Source organism: Eptesicus fuscus, chromosome 6 (genome assembly GCF_027574615.1).
Source record: "Eptesicus fuscus isolate TK198812 chromosome 6, DD_ASM_mEF_20220401, whole genome shotgun sequence".
Lineage (NCBI taxonomy): Eukaryota > Metazoa > Chordata > Mammalia > Chiroptera > Vespertilionidae > Eptesicus > Eptesicus fuscus.
In genome coordinates, this window is record NC_072478.1 from 25434981 (window position 1) to 25458504 (window position 23524).

General features: G+C 44.5%; 1 protein-coding gene across 1 annotated transcript in view; it reads left to right on the forward strand.

The window, feature by feature from the left end:
* LOC103303162 (mucin-16) overlaps positions 1–14465 on the forward strand; it is a 98447-nt gene extending 83982 nt beyond the window's left edge. The window contains 15 exon segments of the mRNA XM_054718351.1: positions 594–629; positions 1739–1804; positions 2960–3081; positions 3176–3243; positions 3409–3581; positions 5026–5156; positions 5507–5574; positions 6319–6467; positions 7540–7703; positions 8031–8098; positions 9932–10098; positions 11798–11839; positions 12035–12174; positions 13631–13686; positions 13688–14465. Coding sequence (XP_054574326.1) covers positions 594–629; positions 1739–1804; positions 2960–3081; positions 3176–3243; positions 3409–3581; positions 5026–5156; positions 5507–5574; positions 6319–6467; positions 7540–7703; positions 8031–8098; positions 9932–10098; positions 11798–11839; positions 12035–12174; positions 13631–13686; positions 13688–13724 — 1487 coding nt within the window. The 3' untranslated portion in view covers positions 13725–14465.
* Positions 14466–23524: the final 9059 nt, after the last annotated feature.

Consider the following 23524-nt stretch of genomic DNA (forward strand, 5'->3'; position numbering starts at 1 on the left):
TCACATCTGTTGCCTTCACCTTGGCCATTGCAGGGCCCACTTTAGGATTTGCCTCCCTTGGAAACTGCACAACCTATATGCTTCATTTTGTTCACTCACTCAGCATTTACCAAGCATCTGCTGTAAGCCAGGCACCAGGGACAAAGACAGGCTACATGCACAACCTACATCATGTAACCTCCAATGGGACAGAAACTGTTTTGTTCAGTGTATGTTCCTTAAATGTAATGGAACTTGGCGCATAGTAAGCCTGAATGAATATTCTTTGGACGGAGGGATAGATGGAGGGAGGGTGAAAGGGAAGATTGTGGAGTGTATGGATATGGTGTGTGTGGGGGGGAATAAATGTATGAACATAAATGTGTGTCTTTTGTTGGGGGCATGGTGGATGGGGAAGAGTCGTTTTTAATGGAAAGATCAAGAAAGCCCTCATAGTGGATATGACATTTGCGTCTCATCTTAGAAGATGCCTCGATGCTCACCTGGTACACATAGGGAAAGGAATCCAGGCAGGAGTCCCACATGACTCAAATGCATGGAATACCTGGGATTGTTCTGCCACTTCCCCTTATATGTGACTTGTTCATTTCCAGGTTATAATGAACGTGGTCCAGATGAGCCTCCTACAAGTATGTATCTTTGCCTCTAGTGCCCATTTTAGACTCCTTAGTTCTTGAGCCAAGCTTTTCTCCTCACTGACAAAGGGAGCTTGCCCTAGACTTAGTCCGGTCTTCTGAGTGGGGCCAAGGTGTCAGTGGGAGGAAGAATGCTGAGTTCTTGGCCTATTTTTGGACCTGCTTCCATGATATTGGCTTCCTAATTTCTCCACATCCCTTTGGGTTAGAAAAGAAATTTTAACAAGAATTTCCTACAGGGATGGGGTTGAGGTCAGATAGTAACTTTTAGTTTATGCCTCCTGAAAACAAAATCTCTTACAGGCACCCCACAAGGGGCCTCAGCATCAAACTGCAGACTCTAGGGGCTACTCAGTGGTTAGGCCAAATTTGCCCATGAACTCATCCAATGGTTCCTTTTTTTTATCTTTTAACCCATCTATTCTTCCATTATTCCAGTTACCCCTTCTCTCAAATACCACCATCTTTTCTCCCTCTTTCCCTCCTCCCAACATCTCCCTCCCTTGATCCATTCCTTCCTTCCTCCCTTTCTTCCTTCTTTTCTTCCATTCATCCATCCAGACAATCTTCCTTCTGCTCATTTACCTGTGTGTATTCTTTCTGTCCTTCCATTCATCTCTTCAACTTTTCTTTGTGCTATTCTTCTCTCCTTTTTTACCATCTGTCCACTCATCCTTCTGACCATTCACCTGTTTGTTCTTTCCTACATCTGTCCTTCCCTCCTATTTTCCTTCCATCTCTCCAACTTCTGTTCCTTGTCTTTATTCTACCTGCTTTTTCTTTGACCCTTCATTTGTTTATTCTTCCTCTGTCCATCCAGGTATCCCATTTGTCTGTCCATTTTCTGCCCGCCTACCTATCTGTCTTCTTTGTTCAGTCTGTCTATCATTCACCCGCTCTCACTCTCTTGAATTCATTTCATTTACAGGTTTTCTCACCCTTATACTCACACAATTACACCTTTCCTCACTCTCATTTATGATACACCTGTGAGTGGTTTTCCTAGGAAAACCTCTGCTGGAGTCCATGAGACCCTGGTCAGACTTTCCCCCTTTGGGGCGGGGGGTGGGTCTGTCCCTCACTGATGACTGCCTTTTTCATAGCTCCTGAACCAGCTACCACGGTCCTGCCCACTTTGTCATCACCTGTGCAACCAGAAGCAACCACAGGTATTTGAGGGGCCTTTTCCTTTCTAAGAGAAGCTCTCAAGCCCCACAGACAATTGTCACACAGGAACTGGTGAGCTAGGCTGTGAAATTCTGGCTTTAGGGCAACCAGTTATACCAACAATTCAATTTAATGCCTACCCTCATGGAGCCTCCAGGCTTGTGAGATTAACAGACCATTATAACAAAATGTGGGATGTTTTGGGAAGAGGCATCTGGTATAATTTGAATGGGAATAGCTTTCTGGTGAAAGTTACCCACAAGGAGCCTTTAAGGAGTAGGAATGCTCTAGTCCAGTGGTCGGCAAACTCATTAGCCAACAGAGCCAAATATCAACAGTACAACGATTGAAATTTCTTTTGAGAGCCAAATTTTTTAAACTTAAACTTTTTCTAACGCCACTTCATCAAAATAGACTCCCCCAGGCCTTGGTATTTTGTGGAAGAGCCACACTCAAGGGGCCAAAGGGCTGCATGTGGCTCACAAGCCGCAGTTTGCCGACCACGGCTCTAGTCAAATAGAGCATGGAGAAGGCAATCACCTGGTAGAGGGGATTGATCAAAGGGTCAATAGGCACAAACAGCATAGTGTAGTGAAATTGAGAGGGATTTCATTTGCCTGAAGTATAAAGCTTAATATGGAGTAGATGGATAAATGAAACTGAAATACTGGTAAGAACAAGATTAGGAAGAAACTTGAGTGTCAGGTCATTATAAGCTTGAACCTAATGCTGAAGGCCATAGGGTGTTGTGGATGATATAGAGCAGTGGTGACCATAGTGAGACTTTCATTTAAGAAAATTTCTACTACTATTCAGTGTGGAGAACAACTTTTAGACAGGGTGTCTACTAGTAGTGTGCCTGCTGGGGTATTGGTCCAGGTGAGAGAAGGTAAGAACTGGGCTAGGAGAAGATGGAGAGAGGTGATGTATGTGAGAATCATTCACACGTGGAGTTGGTAGTACTTGGAGGTGAGAAGAGTAATACTCATATTTCTGAGTATTTATGATGGTTTTGACTTGACCACACCAGTGGGTGGTGGTGCCACTGGAAAAGAAGACAACAGATTATCATGATTTATCATGATTACAGGACTCTGATCAGGACTCAGGCCAGCCTGTTCCCAGTGACTGCCATCTCACCCTTTCTCTTCTTACAGTTCTGTTGTACAACTTGGAGACCCTCACACTCAACTTTTCCATCTCCAACCTCCAGTATTCAGTAGACATGGGCAGTGGCTCAGCCATGTTCAACTCTACTCAGAGTATCCTGCAGTACCTGGTGAGACCCTGGTCCCAGCAGCTCCTGGTCGGGTAAATCCCACCCAGCCTCTTACCCAGCCCTCCTGCTCATCCTCTTCCTCCTTCCTCTCCAGCTCAGATCCTTGTTTATGAAGAGCAGTCTGGGCCCCTACTACTCGGGTTGCAGACTGATCTCCCTCAGGTAAGACTCTTTCCTGAGCATTTGCCATAATGGCCACTTGTGGTGACCACCCCTTTTTCAGTCTTCCCACTGCCCTCACATTAGCTTCTCCATCTTTCTGGCCCCCACACCCAACAGTTTCAGGATCTCTCTCTTTCTAGTGTTCCCACATGCCTCTCTCCCCAGGCCTGAGAAAGATGGGGCAGCCACCAGGGTGGATGTCATCTGCACCTATCACCCTGACCCCTTGAGCGCCGGGCTAGACAGAAATCGACTTTACTGGGAGCTGAGCCAGCTGACTCACAGTGTCACCCAGATGGGTCCCTATACCCTGGTCAGGGGCAGCCTCTTTGTCAATGGTGAGTCTTTATGCTGAACTTGGATTTACAGTGTTCATTACATGTCTTTGTTTTATTTTATTTCCTCTTTAAGAAATCGGTCTAAGCTCAGGATGGGAGATACCCTCCACAACCTCCATGGGGAGGGTATTTCCTATTATTTCCGGTAAAAACATGAAATTCTTTAACCAAATTAATATAACATATTTTAATGCAAAATCAAAATTATAGACACATAGTATCTAAGCAAGGTTCCTCTAAGCCAGTTGTTCTCACCCAGGGGCAATTCTGCTCCCCCCAGTAGACACTGGCAATGTCTGGAGACATTTTTAATTGTCACAACTGGGAGAAGTGCTGCTGGCATCTAGTGGACAGAGGCTGAGATGTTGCTAATATCCTTCAACATACAGGAGAACCCCACCACCAAGAATCATATAGCCCCAAATGGCAGTAGTTCTGAAGATGAGAGGCCCTGCTGTACACCAACACTTACCACACTTTACTGCAATTGTTTTATTGTCCAATTCTACAAAATCAGAATTTGCCTACTGGGACGCTGGATCCTTAGTTCTTAATAATTTGGCACATTGTGGTACTCAATGAATGAATGAACAAATAAAAGATGAGAATATCAGCCCCTCATCTGTAGGTATCTGCTGCAGTTCCCATTCATTCATTCAACAAACACACATGTGTGACAATTCTGTCCCAAACCATGTGTTGGGTGGGTATGGAGATAAAAACACAGCTTTTGTCCCTGGAAAACTGATAGTCAAGTGAACTAATGATTACTTAGGGACACAAAAATAGCATCAACGTTATATAACTGGTTGCTATGGGATGAGAGATGGGAGGGGAACAAGTCAAGGAAGGCTTCCTGAAAAATATTATGTGCCCAGACCTGTGTTAGATACCGGGGCATGACAAGAACAAGATAGATGGGTGGGTTCCTGCTCTCCTGGAGATCCATACCTTTGGGCTTCTGGAGCATGAATAGGAGTTTTCCAGGAAGAGGGTGGAAAAGCATTCTACAAAGTGGTAACTGCATAAGCACAAACAAAAACTCAGCTCAGGAGAATCCCTGTAAAACTGAGTTTCCCCCTCTTTGGGTGACTTTCCATTTGGGAACCCCTACATTCCCCAGGGCATGAACCTCTGTGCTGCCATGCCTCCATGATAAAAGCTGAGCATCTTGCCTGGCCTGTGTAGTTCAGTGGTTAAGCATCAACCTATGAACCAGGAGATGATTGTTCGAGTCCCTGTCAGGGCACATTTTCCAGTTGCAGGCTTGATCTCCAGTAGGGGGCGTGCAGGAGTCAGCCAATCAATTATTCTCTCTCATATTGATGTTTCTATCTCTCCCTCTTACTATCTGAAATCAATAAAAATATATATTAAAAATAGTAAAAAGAAAAATAAACGCTGAGCATCTTGACATGTCTTTTCTTTCTTTTCATGGCCCTAGGCTATGCCCCACAGGATTTATCTATTCAGAGTGAGTACCAGCTAAATTTCCGCATCATCAACTGGAACCTCAGCAACCCAGACCCCATGTCCTCTGAGTACACCTCCCTGCTGAGGGACATCCAGGACAAGGTGTAGTCTCTCTCACCCATCTTATATCTCCTTGCCCTGGGTACCCCTCTCATTCCTCTAACTTACATCTATTAACTGATTATTTCAACACTTCACTTTACCCACATTTTCTGAGTTCTCTCAGTTTCCCGAGGCAGAACCGTGTCTGCCTTCCCCATTCCCAGGTGAGCAAAGTGAGGCTCAGAAATGGGAGTTCTGTGCCTAAAGTCACACAGTGAGTTGGGGGCAGAGGGAAGATTTGAACTCAGTTCTCCCTTGCTCCAAGGCCTGTGTTCTTTCACTGGCTCCAGTGGCTGCCTCCAGCCCCTAGAGACCTCTCTCTCACCCACTCTCCCTCCTTTTCATTCTAGGTCACCAAACTCTACAGAGGCAGCCAGCTAGGAGATGCATTCTACTCCTGCCTGGTTACTGACTTGAAGTAAGTTGAGGAGATTGGAAGTATTGGCTGAGTTGGTGGCTTTTGCTCTGAGCTCCTGTGGCATATCTTGTTCTGAAAGTCCTAACATTGTGCCCATTATCCCCACATCCCTGTCAGCTAATCCTATCATCTTCTATAGGTTTTCAGGGGTGGGTAAATGACTAATTTCATGGGGCCACCAACCATCAGCATCTACCACCTTCTCCTCTTCTGGACACTTTCAACCAATATCAGCTCAATAATAATATTTACCATGGCCAGCCTCTCTGCTGAGCACTTTCATGCATAATCGTCTCACTTAATTCTCATCACAGCCCCATGAGATAGATACAATGATTGTCCCCATTGTTCTGATGGGAAAACTGAGGCTCACCAAAGTAAACAGCCCAAGAACTGTCCAAGTTGGGATTGCACTCAATCTCTGAGGGATGGAGGGAGGAACTAGGAAATCTACACTGTAGAGGAGGATCATGAAGCATATTGTTTTGAATATTGAAGTTGAATATTGAATTTTGAGTATTTCCTAACTTCAGTTTCTTTGTGGGGATATTTGTAATAATACCTTCCACTGCAGTGATGATGAGGGAATGTGTAAGTCACTTCTTAGGGGTGCCTAGTAGATGTTCATTATTATTACTGTTATTGCTTTTATTCTCAACTCCTAAACACCTTCCATAAAGCAGGAGCTCAGGGGACACTGCTGGTGTTGGGTGCTGGCTGAGTCCCCGTGGTCTCTGATTCTAGGCTGGGCTCCGTGACAGTCACTATCCAAGAACTGTTCTCCTCCAGTATAGACCCGGGAATGGTGAAACAAGTTTTTCTAGACAAGACCCTCAATGCTTCATCCCACTGGCTGGGTGCCACCTACCATTTGGCAGATATTCAAGTGACAGGTACAAGACGGGGTACTGGTTTCATGGCTTGTGGAGATGGGCTTTGAGGAAGGGTGGGTCGTCTCGGTAGCAATGGAACAGACGTAGGCTCAGAAGGGAAAAGTGGTACTCTTTTGGAGGCCCATGTTGATGACCCATGTTCATGGCCATGGATCATCCAACATGAGGCAGAAAGAGAAGATGTAGCAATTATCCTCAAAGGAATGCTTATTTTTACACAAATTTTTCCAACCCCAAATGAGTTGCCTTTTTAGGCCCTCTATTTGTGAGTCATTCATTGTTCATTCATCCAACTATTATTTAATGCAAGTTAATAGGTACTGATGATGCATTGTGAAAATTTCTATAAAGGGATTTCAAGAGCCTGTGGGAACCTCAAGGAGGGACACACATTCCTGTCTTAGAATGTTTTCATAAGGAAGTGATGAAGACACTAAGATGTGATGGAGAACATGACTTACCCTGTGGGGGGCGGGGGATAAATAGTTGTGCTACACGTGTCTTTAACCTAGAAGATAGAAAGAGCATATTTGGGGGAGCTATAAGAGGTGTGTTGTGGCTGGTGCATGCACTTTGACATGGGGGAGGTGACAGCTGAGGCTAAAGAGGTGGTCGGGGACTTTCTTGGGCACTGGAATGGTTTGTGGAGGAACACAAAACACTTTGAGTTCTACTTTTGAAAGCTTGTTTTCTGGGTGCTTTGTGGAGAATGGATTGAGAGGGGGAAGGAGACTGGAAGCAGCAAAAAACATTAGGAGCCTAGGCCAACAAAGGTGTGTGACAGATGTCTGCTGGGTTGGCCAGCACCTACACTTGCCAACTACACCTCAGAGAGGTCCATTCTACTCTCCCAGACATCCTAGGGAACTCTCAGAATTCTTGATGGATAGGCGGTTGCACAGGTAGATAAATGAATAGATTCAAGGTGGACAGGTGGATGCAGGGTCTTCTAGAGCCCATCTTAAAAAACCCAGTTCAGGTCACATTACCAGAAATAAGTAGACTGGTTTAAATGACCTCTTGTTAAATCCTTCCCCAGGTATTGGAATTTTATACTCTCTTTTTATTCTAGAACTGGAGGCATCAGTTCATCTGCCAACAGACAAACCAACAAGCAGTCCTAGCCCTCAGCACTTCCATCTGAATTTCACTGTCACCAATCTACTCTATGTTCAGGACATAGGCCTACCAGGCACCACCACACACCAGCGGAACAAAAGAAGCATGGAGAATGCGGTGAGAATGCAGTTGTTTCCACTCTGTTTCCATGTGGAGACTGACCTATAGATCCAGGTATTCAGATGGTGACTCTCATAACAATTCATGAATACCAGTTCTTATTGCCATGTTGCAAATGAAGAAATAGGCACAAAAGGTTTACCAGCTGTCCCAGGTCATGTAGCTAAGTCCCACCCTGGAACAAAGCCATTTTTTTTGGTACACATACCTTCACTTGTCTTTGTTGAGCCAAGAAAAAAATAGATGGAGAAGTTTGTTCAGTGGCTGAACATTCTCTGAGAAAGCCTAGAGTTCTGATGAGAGAAACTTGACCTTGTCTTTCAGCTCAACCAGCTCTTCCGAAACAGCAGCATCAGGAGTTATTTTTCTGACTGTCAAGTTACAGCATTCAGGTGAGTTCCAAATCAGGCCTAATTCCTCTATAAACTTCTCTTTTACATAAAGGATATACGGTCTTCTTTAGGTAAGAGAATCCCTATGCTATGATCTGTCAGTTCCTAGCTGTTACAGAAGAGAGCCTTAGGGATATAGAACTGTTACTTTAAAAAACAGCCTCACTAGAGATGGAGGTACCTGGTTCTGGGGTCCATGGGATATGGTTTATAGAAAACATTTCTTTAGAAATCAGCTCCTGAATCCACAACCCATACAAGATGGGGGCTATCGTGAGATGACTTAAAATTCAGTAGTCTAATCCTGTTGTCCAATAGAGTAGCCACAACCCCATGTGGCAGTTAAATTGTTATATACCTATTGAAATATTGTTCACATACTATTCCGTGTGTTTATTTCTCAGACTTTTTCATATACAATAGCACATCATCTGCAAAACACAGTTCAGATCACATTTTTATGTCTTCTTTTCCAATCTAGATGCCTTTCATTTCCTTTTCTTGCCTAAATTACTTTCCTTAAAACCTCTAGTACAGTTAACATAAGAGATGAGAGAAGACGTCCTTGTTTTGTCCTTAGAGGAAATCATTCTGTCTTTTTGTGGGGGTTTGTGGGTTTTTTGTTTTTGTTTTTTTGTTTTTTGTTGTTTTGTTTTTTTGTGGGGTTTTGTGTGTGTGTGTGTGTGTGTGTGTGTGTGTGTGTGTGTGTGTTTTGTTGTTTTTTTGGATGCTGTTTATCACATTGAGAAGGTTTCTTTTTAAAATCTCCAAGTTGTTGAGGGTTTCTTTTAAATCATAAAAGGCCTATTTTGTGAAATTCTTTTTTGTGTGTATTAAGATAATGAGTATTTGTGCTTTATCCTATAACTACAGTGTATTTCATGAGCCAGTTTTTAATATATTAAGATAACTTTTTTCAGGTAGGGATTAGTGATTAAGATCTTTTCAAGTCTTTCCTGGGCATGCACCCAGACCTGTACTCATGCGGCCTTCTACATCCCCTCAAATTCGTTGGAGAGTTTCAAAGCCCACTGGAGACATCTCATTCTTCCAATTTTTATCTTAAGTTTCTGGCTCAGCTCTTGGCTGCCTCAACTAATATTGCTCCCTCATGCAGTTACAGTGCAAAAACAGTTACCACTGATTGTTTTTAGGAAGTTCCCTGGGGATAGACCTTCTTTGCTGAGCAAGCTGAGTCAAAAAAAAACAAGCCCTGAAAACGGGGATATTTCAAGGGGATGCCACGCAGGTCAAATAGAAACAAACTGGGATGCATCTTTTGGGGAGCTCCAAACCCATAATGGCTACGTGACTGCTGTTTTTCACAGTTACATGGTTCTGAGACTGATGCTTTCCACAGTTCCTGAGGACACTGTGAGCGCAGAATGGGAACATGCAGGTTATAATGCCACAGCGTTTACTCCCTCTGTCATGATTCAGCCATTTCTCCTAACTAAACATGCCTCAGTTGGTTGCAAGCCTTTGGTTCATTTCTGTACTTTTGAAAAGTTTATGTCAACCATTTTTATTGTGTTCTCCTTGTTTATATGGGTTTTCAGAAGTCCTTACTCCAGCATTTCACAGATGTTCTCCTTGTGGCTATTTGTTTTGAATTAATTATATTACATTACATGAGAAACTCAATTCTTCACTCACACACACCAGCCACATTTTAAGTGCTCAGCAACAACTTGTGGCTAATAATGATTATATTGGACAGTGTAGACACAAAGTTTACTTCATTACAGAGAGTTCTCTTGGCAAGAACTAGAACAGGAAAGCTAGACTCAGGGCAGAGATTCAGATACTCCTGCATCCCTTGTGTGCTTCCAGGTCTGTCCCCCACAACAACCACACTAGGGTGGACTCCCTGTGCCACTTCTCACCATTGGCACAGAAAATGGACAGAGTTGCCATCTATGAAGAATTCCTGCAGCTGACTCAGAATGGCACCCAGCTACAGGACTTTACCCTGGACAGGAACAGTGTGCTAGTGGATGGTAAGACTTCCAGGTCATTGGGGCAGGAGTGGGGGTCTACGGTAAGTGCCACACCAGTGGACTTCCCTGGGAATCTGGAGGCCTGGGGATGAGTCAGCATTGAACTTCCTGAGGCTGATAGGAGGTAGCACAGTCCCCTGGCTTTACCTACTATTAGGGAGAGGAAAGGCTGCCCAGTGGAATATAGGAGGCCTTTGTCTTCACCTAGATAGCTCTGTGTATTCCTTCACCTCAGGCTAGTCCTTTTCCCATTCTGGACTTCAGAGTCCTTTGTCTACTGAAATCAATTACCAGATGGTCAGTGAGGGCTGTCAGCAGCAAACTATGTGTGAACCAGCCTTGGCAGGTGTGATGGGATGGACGTGTTTTCTGACCCACAGGCTGTATAAAAAGAAGCAGTGGGCCTGACTTGGCCTGCAGGCTGTATGTAGTTTGCCCAGTACTGCTGTAGATCATTACCATCCAATAGAACTTTCCCAGAGATGGAAATTCCTCTATCTCTGCTGCCCAGCACATCAACCATATAGAAGTTTTGAGTATAAGACATATGGCTGAGACAGATTTTTATTGTTACTGATTTTAATGTTAGAAGGTACCAGATTTTTAAAATACATTTAATTAAAATTAATTGTAATTTAAGAAGCCCCCTTGTTGCAGCTCTGTATTAGGCAGAACTTCTTAAAAAGTTGGATAGAAAGCCCTAGCCAGCGTTGCTCAGTGGTTAGTATCAGCCTGAGCTCAGAAGGATTGCCGATTCAATTCGAATCAAGGGCATGTACCTGAGTTGGCAGGTCCCATCCCCGGCCTGGTTGGGGCACATGCAGGAGGCAACCAATTGATGTCTCTCTCTCACATTGATATTTCTCTCTCTCTCTCTCTCTCTCTCTCTCTCTCTCTCTCTCTCTCTCTCTCTCTCCCCCTCTCTCCCCACCTCCCTCCCTCCACCCTCCTACCCTTCCTTCCACTCTCTCTAAAAAACAAAAAAAGTTTGCTAGGGAAAAGTAGGGGAACAGAAACCCTCCTAACCTGCCCAAAGGGTACAATGTTTTCCTACCCTCATGGAGTTTATATTGTAGTAGAAAATAACAAGAATAGGCAGTTGTCAGTAGTAAATTATTTGATGTAAATCAATCCATGCTTGGGAGTAGTTATCAGAGAAGGCTTCCTGTAGAAATTATATTATAGTTGAATCCTGGGAAATGAGTATAAAACAACATGGTAAAGGAAACGGAGGTAAATGGAATTCTAGGCTGAGAAAAGAGATTATGAGTTGTAATTTACATATTTAGAGAGATCTCATGTGCTTGCCAAATGGGATGAATTATTCTCCCTTGACAATCATAAGATGGTCCAGCCCACTTTCAATATTCTGTGCCCAAAAGTAGAAATTGGATTTAATACACTATTGTAGTGTGACAATGGGTTATGTAGGCCATTGCATCTCATTTTTTAGGGATGCAAACTGAAATGGAGTGAGACATAATGATGTCTACATTAATATTCAGTGAAAATACGGGATGAGGCAAGAGTGGCAACTGTTAATAATTTGTGCATTGCGTGAAATACTGTTTTCATTGGGTGAACCATACATTGCTAAAACTAGGTGAGGGATGTTTATGGTATTGTTCTATTTTTCTGAGTGTTTGAGGAGTTTTATGAAACAGAGTAAAACACACTTCTCCATTTTATTCACTTGCAGGGTATTCTCCAAACAGACCTGATGCCCTGTCTGGGAATTCTGGTAAGCCTCAAGGCAGCCCAGGGTGGGGAGGGAATGTCTTGATGCTGTGCCTCATCCCAGAGACACATGCACACAGGAGCTTGTATGATAACGACAGTTGGCCATACATGCCACGGACTTTGAGGCACAGCGGGGAGAAAGCAAGATCCCTGGGGAATGAGAGAAGGTGGCTCAGCCCAGCACTTGTCTCCCCAGATTTCCCCTTTTGGGCCATCATCCTCTTCTGCTTGGCGGGACTCTTGGTCGTCACCACGTGCCTGATCTGCTGTTTCCTGGTAAGCGAGGAAGTGATGCTTGTCTTCTTGCTATTGGGTTGTAAGAGTGTTTTATATACAGTCATGCATCGCATAACAACAGGTTGGTCAAGGATGGGCCACATATATGATGGTTATAATGGAGCTAAAAAATTCCTACCAGCTAGTGACAACATAGCCTTAATAAGGTTCTGGCAAAGCACATTACTCTAGTGTTTGAGGCAAGCACACCTACTGCGTTTCCAATTGCATCAAAGTATAAGTTGTGTATAGGCCATAATACTTGATAATGATAATAAAGGACTATGTTACTGGTTAGGTATTTACTATACCATACTTTTTATTATTATTTTAGAGTGAGCTTTTCTACTTATAAAAATGTTGGCTGTAAAACAGTATGGTGTGTTACACCAGTAGCAGTCTCATGCATCTCATGTTTACCGCATCTCGTGATTGCATTATTTTTGCTTGTGCTTGACTTAACTGTGTGTTGTTTTATAAAGTAACATGCTGTATGGGCAATCCCCTAAGGGCACCTTTCTCGGGTCACACCCTTGTTGTTACGTGGTGTATGACAATATTAGAAATACAAGTCCTCTGATAAGCACATGTTTTGCAAATATTTTTCCCAGTCTGTGTGTGGTTTGCCTATTTTTTTCTTAACAACAGTAATTCTTAGAGAAATGCAACTGAAAGTCTTGAGTCTATCATGGTAGTAGAGTGACCACTACATGTGAGAATGGCTAAAATATTATATAGACTGACTATAACAAATGTTGGTGAGTATGTGCAGCAGCTGGAACTCTCATGCCACATTTATAAAAAGTAGCTTAGTGGTGTTGCTTCTGTAAGTTGCATACACCTACACAGCCATCCCACTCCTAGCAATTTATCCAAGGGAAATAAAACATACATCTATGCAAAAAGACTTGTACACAGATGCCCATTAGAGATTTGTATGTACTAGCCCCCAAATGGAAAACAACCAAGATGTCCACCAACAGGTGAAGGATAAACAAACCGTGACACATCCCACAATGTGATCTTCCTCAGCAATAAAAAGGAAAGAATTAATAATACGTGCAATGACATGTATAAATCTCAAATAGTTATGCTGAGTGAAAGAAGTTAGGTAAAGAAGAGATTGTATGATCCCATTTAGAAACAACCTTTACAAAATACTAACTAATGTATAGGGACAGAAATCAGGTCACCAGTTGCCTGGGAATAAAAATGTGTCTGCAGGAGGAATTACAGAGGAGCCAGAGTACACTTTTGGGGTGATGGGTATTCCTTATCTTGATTATGGTGACAGTTTAATAAGCTATCATCAAAATTTATCAAATCATTCACATTAAATGTATGCAGTTTTATATGAGTTATGCATCAATTAAGCTATAGCGTGAGGAGAAGGAGGGAGGGAAGAATGAGGAATATAAATGGTTACTAGAGGGAAAATGGTAGAACAAATGAGAGTGAAAAGGGGGAGAGAAAAAAACAGACAGTCCATTCTGAGTCCCGGTCCTCACCTTCACAGGTTACCGTGTGCCTGCGGAAGAAAGAGGGAGATTTTGAGATTCAGCAATGATGCCCGGTACCTGCCACACCTAGACCTGAGGAAGCTGCAATGACTAGATCTGCCTGAGGCCCTGTTCCCATCCAGGGCCCAAAGGAGCTTGGCTGGACCAGAAATCAACCACACTGATCTGTCACATTCTCTGGGCCCTTTTTAACATGGCCCGTCTGGTTCGCAGGAAACTAAGATACAATTCTTCTCCTTCATTAAGTCCTGAAGGCAACTGCTAGTTCCGGCTTGTCTTGTGGTTTCATATCCCTTTATCCCTCAGGAACTCCAGAATTGGCTAAACTGGAGCAGAAATTGCCGCAGTATAAAATCATCCTCTTCAGCGCCAGGTTTCCCTTCTTAGGAAACTTTGCAGCACACCTCCCCTGGCCTGTGTCAGCAACCACACTTATCTCTGTGCCTCCATTTTCCCACCCCCAAAGCCTAGGCATCTCAAGTGCCCTTTGCACTACTTCATTCCCTGAAGTTCAAACTCACCAGGACTTCCAGATCAACCTGCCTTTCTGGAGCCCCTTTCCTCATGGTTCTCCAAGATGGAAAGTAGACCAGGATGGAAGGAATGGCTTAGATATGACTGCATTCAGCCCTGGGACTTGGAACCTGAGATGACAAGAAATCTAAGAAGACTGAATCCAGAGTAACACTCAGACCTTAGAAATACAGTGTCTGCTTTGGAAGTGCAGGTGAATAAAACTCAGGTGGAAAATATGAGAGAATGAGTCTTTTTTCATATTTCTCTGCACAGAATCCAACAAGCCAGATATAGCAGGAGCTCCCCAAAAGAAGCTCAAAGAATCTCAGGCATGGGGCCGGCTGTGCTGTCCTGCCCTGCATTTGTAAAAACAGATTGTGTGATCTCTATACCTTTTGCAGATGACCGCAGCTGAAGATACCCAAGGGCTAAAAATTAAAGTCCAACTAATGCCAACCATTCCATTTTTTTGGTGTGAACTTTCTGTTCCTCAGTCTTAAGCAGTCATTCTCTGAGAATGTACTTCCTGGATATTATAATAATGATATAAGAACTACCATTATTGACATCTTCATATTTGCTAAGCAACATGATTGACAAGTGCAGAATGCATTGTCTCCGTTATACTACCATCCTTGGGGCTTTATTCCCATGTTGATCCCATAAAGATATGGAGGCTAAGAAACATTAAATAGTAAGGAAGGAAAAATAATTGCTAACAAACTAAACACCTAGCCCATTTACCCATCAAAGAAAGAGGTAAAGACATTTTCTGACATACAGTCTCAAAGTTGACCTCCCCTAGGCCTTTATTGAAAACACAGGTAAAGAATATGCATCACAAAGAAGAAAGGTGAACTTAGAAAACCATAGCAATGGTCATGAGAAAAATAAAAACAAAGTATATGAAAATTAGCATAGTTTAAAAAATATATTAAAAACACATTCTATCAAAATTCAAGATGGTTACATGAAAGATCAGAGGAGAAAAGATTCTATTAAAAGTAACTAATGTTTAGGGAATATAAAAATACCATAGATACTCTTTTATTGTGTTACACATCCCTCTCAGAACCCGATAAACGTGACAGAGAAATGTAGGTAAAGAGAGGACTTCCGGTCAAGATGGCAGAGTAACACCCAGGTAAATACTGTGCTTACCTCCTCCCATAACAACATCAAAATTACAACTAAATTATGGAACAACCACCCTTGAGAACCTCCTGAAGACTTCCTGAACAGAAGTTTTGTAACTAAGGATATACAGAATAAGCCACGTGGAGACTGATAGGAGGGGCAGGGACAGGAAACAGGCTAGTCTCACAACCACATGTGGTGGTGAGAAATCTGCTTTGGAGGTCTCTCCTGTTGAGTGAGGGGTCCCAGCCCCACAATAGGCTCCCCATCCTGGAGCACCAGTGCCAGAAAGAGGAATCCCCACAACATCCTGCTGTGAAAATCAGTGGAGATTCTGTGTGGATGAGGTGGAGGCTGCTAGAGATGCAGCAAGTAAGGGGGGTCCCTAACTCCAGGGCTCCCAAAGCATTGAGGTGTAAAACCACACTGAGCCCCAGTGTATAGTCCCCAGTCCATGCATTTCGAGACTAGAGGGACATTTGTCTGGCTATGTCCAGGGTCCTTGCCAGTTTGTGGAAGCTACGTCTTTTTTTTTTTAATTCTTTATTGTTTAAAGTATTACATAAGTCTCCTTTTTCCTCCATTGACCTCTCCCCGGCCTCCCTCAACACGTGCTCTCCCCGCCCCCATCTGTATCCATTGGTTTCTCACCCCACACCATCCCTCATAGGTTGGACAATCTGTTTGATGCTTCTATGACTCAGATTCTATTTTGGTTCCTCAGTTTACGTTGTTCATTATATCCCACAAATGAGTGATACTATGTAATATTTATCTTTCTCTGACTGGCTTATTTCACTTAGCATAATGCTCTACAGATCCATCCATGCTGTTCCAAATATTAAGAATTGCTTCTTTTTTACAGCAGCATAGTATTCCATTGTGTAGAAGTACCACCGTTTTCTATTCCACTCATCTGCTGATGAACACTTAAGCTGTTTCCAAATCTTAGCTATTGTAAATTGTGCTGCTATGAACATAGAGGTGCATATATCCTTTCTGATTGGTGTTTCTCTTTTCTTGGGATATAGTCCTAGAAGTAGGATTACTGGGTCAAATGGTAGTTCTATTTTTAATTTTTTGAGGAAACTTCGAACTGTTTTCCATAGTGGCTGCACCAGTCTGCATTCCCACCAGCAGTGCATGAAGGTTCCTTTTTTTCCGCATCCTCTCCGGCACTTGTCATTTCTTGATTTGTTGATGATAGCCATTCTGACAGGTGTGAGATGGTACCTCATTCTTGTTTTGATTTGCATCTCGTTTGATTAGTGACTTGGAGCATGTTTTCCTATGTCTCTCGGTCTTCTGTATGTCTTCCTTCAAAAAGTGTCTATTTAGGTCCTTTGGCCATTTTTTGATTGGATTGTTTATCTTCCTTTTGTTAAGTTGTATGAGTTCCCTACAAATTTTGGAGATTAAACCCTTATCAAAGATAATATTGTCAAATATGTTCTCCCATGTAGTGGGCTTTCTTGTTGTTTTATTGATGGTTTCTTTCGCTGTGCATAAGCTTTTTATTTTGATGTAGTCCTATTTGTTTATTTTCTCCTTAGTTTCCATTGCCCTAGGAGCTGTATCAGTAAAGACATTGCTACGACAAATGTCTGCTATTTTGCTGCCTATGGCTTCCTCTAGGATTTTTATGATTTCCCATCTTACGTTTAAGTCCTTTATCCATTTTGAGATTATTTTTGTGTATGGTGTAAGTTGGTGGTCTAGTTTCATTTTTTTACATATATCTGTCCAGTTTTCCCAACACCACTTATTGAAGAGACTGTCTTGACTCCATTGTATGTTCTTGCCTCCTTTGTCAAAAATTAATTGAGTATAATGGCTTGGGTTGAACTCTGGGTTCTCTGTTCTGTTCCATTAGTCTATATGTCTGTTCTTGTGCCAACACCAGGCAGTTTTGAGAACAGTGGCTTTGTAGTATAGCTTGATATCTGGTATTGTGATCACTCCAACTTTGGGCCCTCTCTCTTTGTTCTTCTTTCTCAAGATTGCTGTGGCTACTCAGAGTCATTTTTTATTCCAGATGAATATTTGGAGAGTTTGTTCTAGGTTTTTGAAGTATGCTGTTGGTATTTTTATGGGGATTGCATTGAATCTATAGATTGTTTTGGGTATTATGGACATTTTAATGATGTTGATTCTACCAATCATGAACACGGTATATTCTTCCATTTATGTCTTCCTCTGTCTCTTTTTTCAGCATCCTGTAATTTTCTGAGTACAGGTCCTTTACCTCCTTGGTTAAATTTATTCCTAGGTATCTTAATTTTTTGTTGCAATTGTAAATGGGATTGTAAAATTTCTCTTTCTGTGAGTTCATTATTGGTGCATAAAAAAGCCATAGATTTCTGGGTGTTAATTTTGTATCCTGCATTGCTGAATTCATTTATTAGTTCTAGTAGTTTTTTTATGGAGTCTTTAGGGTTTTCTATGTAGAATATCATGTCATCTGCAAATAATGACAGTTTTACTTCTTCTTTTCCCATTTGGATGCCTTTTATTTCTTCTTCTTGTCTGATCACTATGGCTAGCACTTCCAGTCCTATGTCGAACAGGAATGGTGAAAGTGGGCATCCATGTCTTGTTCCTGTTCTTAGGGGAAATGGTTTTAGTTTTTGCCCATTGAGTATGATGTTGGCTGTGGGTTTGTTATATAAGGCTTTTATTGTATTTAGGTGTGATCCCTCTTTCCCACTTTGCTGAGAGTTTTTATCAGGAAAGGGTGTTAGATTTTGTCAAATGCCTTTTCTGCATCAATTGATATGAATATGTGATTTTTGTCTCTCAATTTGTTTATGTGATGTATCACGTTTATTGACTTGCAGATATTGTACCAGCCTTGCATCCCTGGAATAAATCCCACTTGGTCATGTTGTATGATCTGTCTAATGTGATGTTGGGTCCAATTTTCTAGAATTTTGTTGAGGATTTTAGCATCTATGTTCATCAGGGATATTGGCCTATAATTCTCTTTCTTTATAGTGTCTTTATCTGGTTTTGGGATTAGGGAAATGCTGGCTTCATAGAAAGAGCTTGGAAGTGTGCCTTCCTCCTGAATTTTTTGGAATAGTCTTGAGAAGGATAGGTCTTTAGTTCTGCTTTGAATGTTTGGTAAAACTCTCCTGTGAAGCTGTCTGGTCCTGGGATTTTGGTTGCTGGAAGCTATTGATGACTGCTTCAGTTTCCTCCTTAGTTACTGACCTGTTGAGATTTTTTTATTCTTCTTACTTGAGTTTTGGAAGGTGTATTTTTCTTGGAATATATACATTTCCTCTAGGTTGTTTATTTGTTGGAGTAGAGTTGTTCATAGTATTTTTTTAAAATCTTTTGTATTTCTGAGGAGTCTATTGTTATTTCGCCTCTTTCATTTCTGATTTTGTTTAATTGGGCCCTCTCTCTTTGCCTCTTGGTGAGCCTGGCTAGAGGTTCATCAATCTTGTGTACCCTTTCAAAAAAAAAGAAAAAGCTCTTGGTTTCATTGATCTCTTGTGGGGTTTTTTTGTTTGTTTGTTTGTTTGTTTTGGGGGGTGGGTCTCTATTTCATTTATTTCTGCTCTGATCTTTATTATCTCCTTCCTTCTGCTCACTCTGGGCTTTTCTTGTTTCTCTCTTTCTCATTCTTTAAGTTGTAGAGTTAGATAATTTATTATCAGTTTTTCTTGTTTTTTGAGGTAGGTCTGTAATGCTATGAACTTCCCTCTTAGGACTGCTTTCACAGTGTCCCATAGGTTTGGGATTTTTGTGTTTTCATTGTCATTCGTTTCCAGCATGTATTTAATTTCTTCTTTGATCTCTTTGGTAACCCAATCATTATTTAATAGCATGCTATTCAGCCTCCAAGTGTTTGAATTTTGTTGATTTTTTTATTGTAGTTGATTTCTAATTTTATGCCATTGTGATCTGAGAAGATGCTTTATGTGATTTCAATCTTCTTGAATTTGGAGAGACTTTTCCAGTGACCTAATATGTGCTCTATCTTTGAAAAAGACCCATGTGCACTTGAGAAGAATGTATGTTTTGTAGCTTTGGGGTGAAATATTCTGAAGATGTCAATTAAGTTCATCTGACCTAGTGAGTCATTTAGGATTACTGATTTTTAGTCTAGAGAATTTATCCAGTGATGTCAGTGGGGTATTAAAGTCCCCTACTATGATCATATTGCTGTCAATCTCTCCCTTGATATCTTCCAGCAGTTTTTTATGTATTTGGGTGCTCCTGCATTGGGTGCATATATGTTTACCAGAGTTATATCCTCTTGTTGTATCAGTCCCTTTAGTATTATGAAGTGGCCTTATTTCTTGTTATGGCCTTCACTCTGAGGTCTGTTTTGTCAGATATAAGTATTGCTACCCCAGCTTTTTTTTTTTCTTCATTTCCATTTGCCTGAACAATATTTTTCTATCCCTTCACTTTCAGTCTGTGTGAGTCTATTGTTCTAAGGTAGGTCTCTTGTAGAGAGAAAAGATATGGGTCATGTTTTCTTATCCATTCAGCCACTCAATGTCTTTTGATTGGAGCATTTAGGCCATTAACTTTTAAAGTTATTATTGCTAGGTACTTATTTGTAGCCATTTTTATTGTTTGTGCCTGCGTTCCTTCTTCCCTTTCTATTTCTTCTTTTTACAACAGTCCCGTTAGCATTTTTTGCAATGCTCACCTGGTAGTGATAAACTCCCTGAGCCTTTTTTGTCTGTGAAGCCCCTGATTTCCCCTTCAATTTTGAATGATAGCCTGCTGGATAAAGTATTCTTGGATTCAGTCCGTTGCTTTGCATCATTTTGTATACTTCCTTCCATTCCTTTCTAGCCTGATGTGTTTCTGTTGAGAAATCATTTTATTATCTAACTAGAGGCCCAGTGCACGAAATTCGTGCACTGGGGGGGGGGGGGGGAGGAGTCCTTCAGCCAAGCCTACCCCCTCTGACAGACTGGGAGCCCTCAGGAGATGTCCTACTCATGGGGAGCGGGCCTAAGCCTCAGTCTGGCCTTCCCCTGCGGGAGGTGACTGGCTTGATCAGGGTTAGGCACCAGCCCCATCACCCCGCTGCTGCTGCCACTGTCACAGCCGCCAAGATGTTTTCACCAACACGGACTCCAGTCCCTTCACCTTGAAAAAATGACAGCTTTCTTTAGGCACTTTTAAGATGTGTCTTTCATAGGATATGACATTTCTTTTCTTTCTTTCTTTTTTATCCTCACCTGAGGATATGTTTCCATTGATTTTTACCGAGCTTGGAAGAGAGAGGGAAAGACAGAGAGAAACATCAATGTGAGAGGGACACTTTGATTGGTTGCCTCCTGCATGAGCCCTGACCTGGGCCCTGGCTAGGGAGGAGCCTGCAACCTAGGTACATGCCCTTGATCAGAATCAAACCTGGACCCTGTGGTGGGCAGACCAAGCCTCTATTCACTGAGCCAAACTGGCTAGGGCAGGTTATGACATTTCTTAGTCCTCCAGCAGCGGACCTTTGTTTTTCCTCCAGGAGTGTGGTGGAAAAACCTTAGAACACCTTCTTAGGTTCTTATTACTCAAGTTACCAAGAACACTGTGAGAGGCAGCTTACAGGGAGCTTAGCCAATGAGCCTTCAGAAAAGGTGTTTCTTCTGCAGCTCATGCACAGAGGACCCCCTTCATTGTGTCTGCAGGGCTTCCGTCCACTGGGCTGGGGGCATGCCCCAAGCTGCGCCCCCCCAGCCCAGCGGCCCTGCTTTCTGTCAGCTGCGCTTCTGTCTGCTGGGCCAGAGGCGTGTCCCAAGCTGCGCAGCATCGCTCCCCGGCCCAGCGTCTGTCCGCTTGGCGTGTCCCAAGTTGTGCTGCGGCGGCTCAGAGCTCACCCCCAGCCCACCGCCCGCTTTCTGTCAGCTGGGCTTCTATCTGCTGGGCCGGGGGCGTGTCCCAAGCCACGCAGCGGTGGCTCTGAGCAGCCCCGGCTCTGAGCAGCCCCGGCTCTGAGCAGCCCCCGGCCCAGCGTCTGTCCGCAGCCCCCGGCCCAGCCTCTGTCCGCTTGGCGTGTCCCAAGTCGTGCTGCGGTGGCTCAGAGCTCAACCCCGGCCCACCGCCCACTTTCTGTCAGCTGGGCTTCTGTCTGCTGGGCCAGGGGCATGTCCCAAGTCGCGCAGTGCCGGCTCTGAGCAGCCCCTGGCCCAGCGGCCCGGTTCTGTCAGCTAGGCTTCTGTCTGCTGGGCCAGGGGGTGTTCCAAGCTGCGCGGGTGGCGGCTCTGAGCATGCCCCCAGCCCAGCAGCCCAGCGTTCTGTCTGCAGCTCTTCCTCCCTCTGTGGCCTGTGAGTGGGACGCTAGCGTCGTCACCATGGTGATGACGCTAGCGTCCCACCCTGGTGCTAGGTGGGCCGCCAAGCAGCCCTGGCTCTGAGCAGCCCCTGGCCCAACGGCCCAGTTCTGTCAGCTGGGCTTCCATCTACTGGGTCGGGGGCATGTCCCAAGCCTCGCAGGGCCAGCTCTGAGCAGCCCCCGGCCCAACGGCCCGGTTCTGTAGCTGGGCTTCTGTCTACTGGGCCGGGGGTGTGTCCCAAGCCGCTCAGCGCCAGCTCTGAGCAGCACCCGACCCAGCGTCTGTCTGTTTGGCGTGTCTCAAGTCACACTGCGGCAGCTCAGAGCTCACCCCCGGCCCACTGCCTGCTTTCTGTCAGCTGGGCTTCTGTCTGCTGGGCCGGGGGCATGTTCCAAGCTGCACAGGCGGAGGCTCTGAGCGTGCCCCCAGCCCAGCAGCCCAGCGATCTGTCTGCAGCTCTTCCTCCCTCGGCGGCCTGTGAGTGGGACGCTAGCGTCGTCACCATGGTGACGACGCTAGCGTCCCACCCTGGTGCTATGTGGGCCGCCATCTTTGTAGCTATGTGGGCCGCCATCTTTGTAGCTATGTGGGCCGCCATCTTTGGTGCTATGTGGGCCGCCATCCAGCCCGCCCGCGTTTCCCTTCGGCCCCAGCCCCAGCCCCACCTCCGCCCCGCCCTTGTCCCCCGCCCCGCCTTCTCCTCCAGCCCGCCCGCTTTCGCTTCGCCCCCAGCCCCGCCTCCGCCCCGCCCTTGTCACCCGCCCCGCCTTCTCCTCCAACCCGCCTGCGTTTCCCTTCGCCCCTGACCCCGCCTCCGCCCCGCCCTTCTCCTCCCCCCTGGCTTGCTTGCTTCTTCAAAGCTTTACTCCCTTCTGCAGCTCTTGGCTTCTTTGGACGCTGTCTTGATATGCAAATTAGCCGCCATCTTTGTTGGGGTAATTTGCATACTCGTCCTGATTGGTTGGTGGGCGTGGCTTGGATGGTGGGCGTGGCTTAGGTGTAGCAAAGGTGCGGTCAATTTGCATATTTGTCTATTATTGGATTAGACTAGGGACCCGTTGCAGGAATATTTCCTGCAAGACTTCTGGTGGCAGGCTTCCCTCCCGCCCCCCCACCTCTCCCGTTGCTGCGGGCAGGGCAGGGCGGGCCAAACGGGCGGGGCACCTCCCGCCCGTCCTGCCCACCCAACCCAGCCCACCTCGCCCCGCATTCCCAACCCTCTGCGCCCGCTGACCTGACGCAGCTGCCTCTGTGGCCATGCACTGCCGCAGCCTCTGATCACCCCGACCCGCAACTCACGCTGCCTCTGCCTCCTCAGCCCCGCGTGCTGCTACTGCGTGCCCCACCCGCCCCACCACGCGACACCCACCTTGCCATGCCCCGCCCACAGTCACCACCGCCTCCAAGGCCACCGCGGCCTCGCACACCGCCCGCCATGCCCCGCCTGCCGCCTCCACTGCGCGCCCCGCCCACTGCCACCGCCGCTCACACTGCCCGCCACCGCCTCAGAGGCCACCATGGCCACGTGCTCCACAGCTGCAGCCACCATGCTTTCTGCTTTCTTCACTCCTCCCTCCCTCAGCAAATGCAAATTAACCACCATCTTGTTCGCTCTGATTGGCTGTGGGCATAGTGAAGGTACGGTCAATTTGCATATTACTGTTTTATTAGATAGGCTGGGAAATCCCTTGTAGGTAACTTTCTGTCTCTCTCTTGCAGCCTTTAAGATTCTCTCCTTTTCGTTAACATTTGCCATGGTAATTATGATACATCTTGATGTGGGACTTTGGGGTTCATCTTGTTTGAGGCTCTCTGTGCTTGTGTGACTTTTTTCTTCCCCAAATCAGGGAAGATTTTTGACATTATTTCTTCAAATAGGTTTTCTAACCCTTGCTCCCTTTCTTGTCGTTCTGGCACCCCTATTATATGTATATT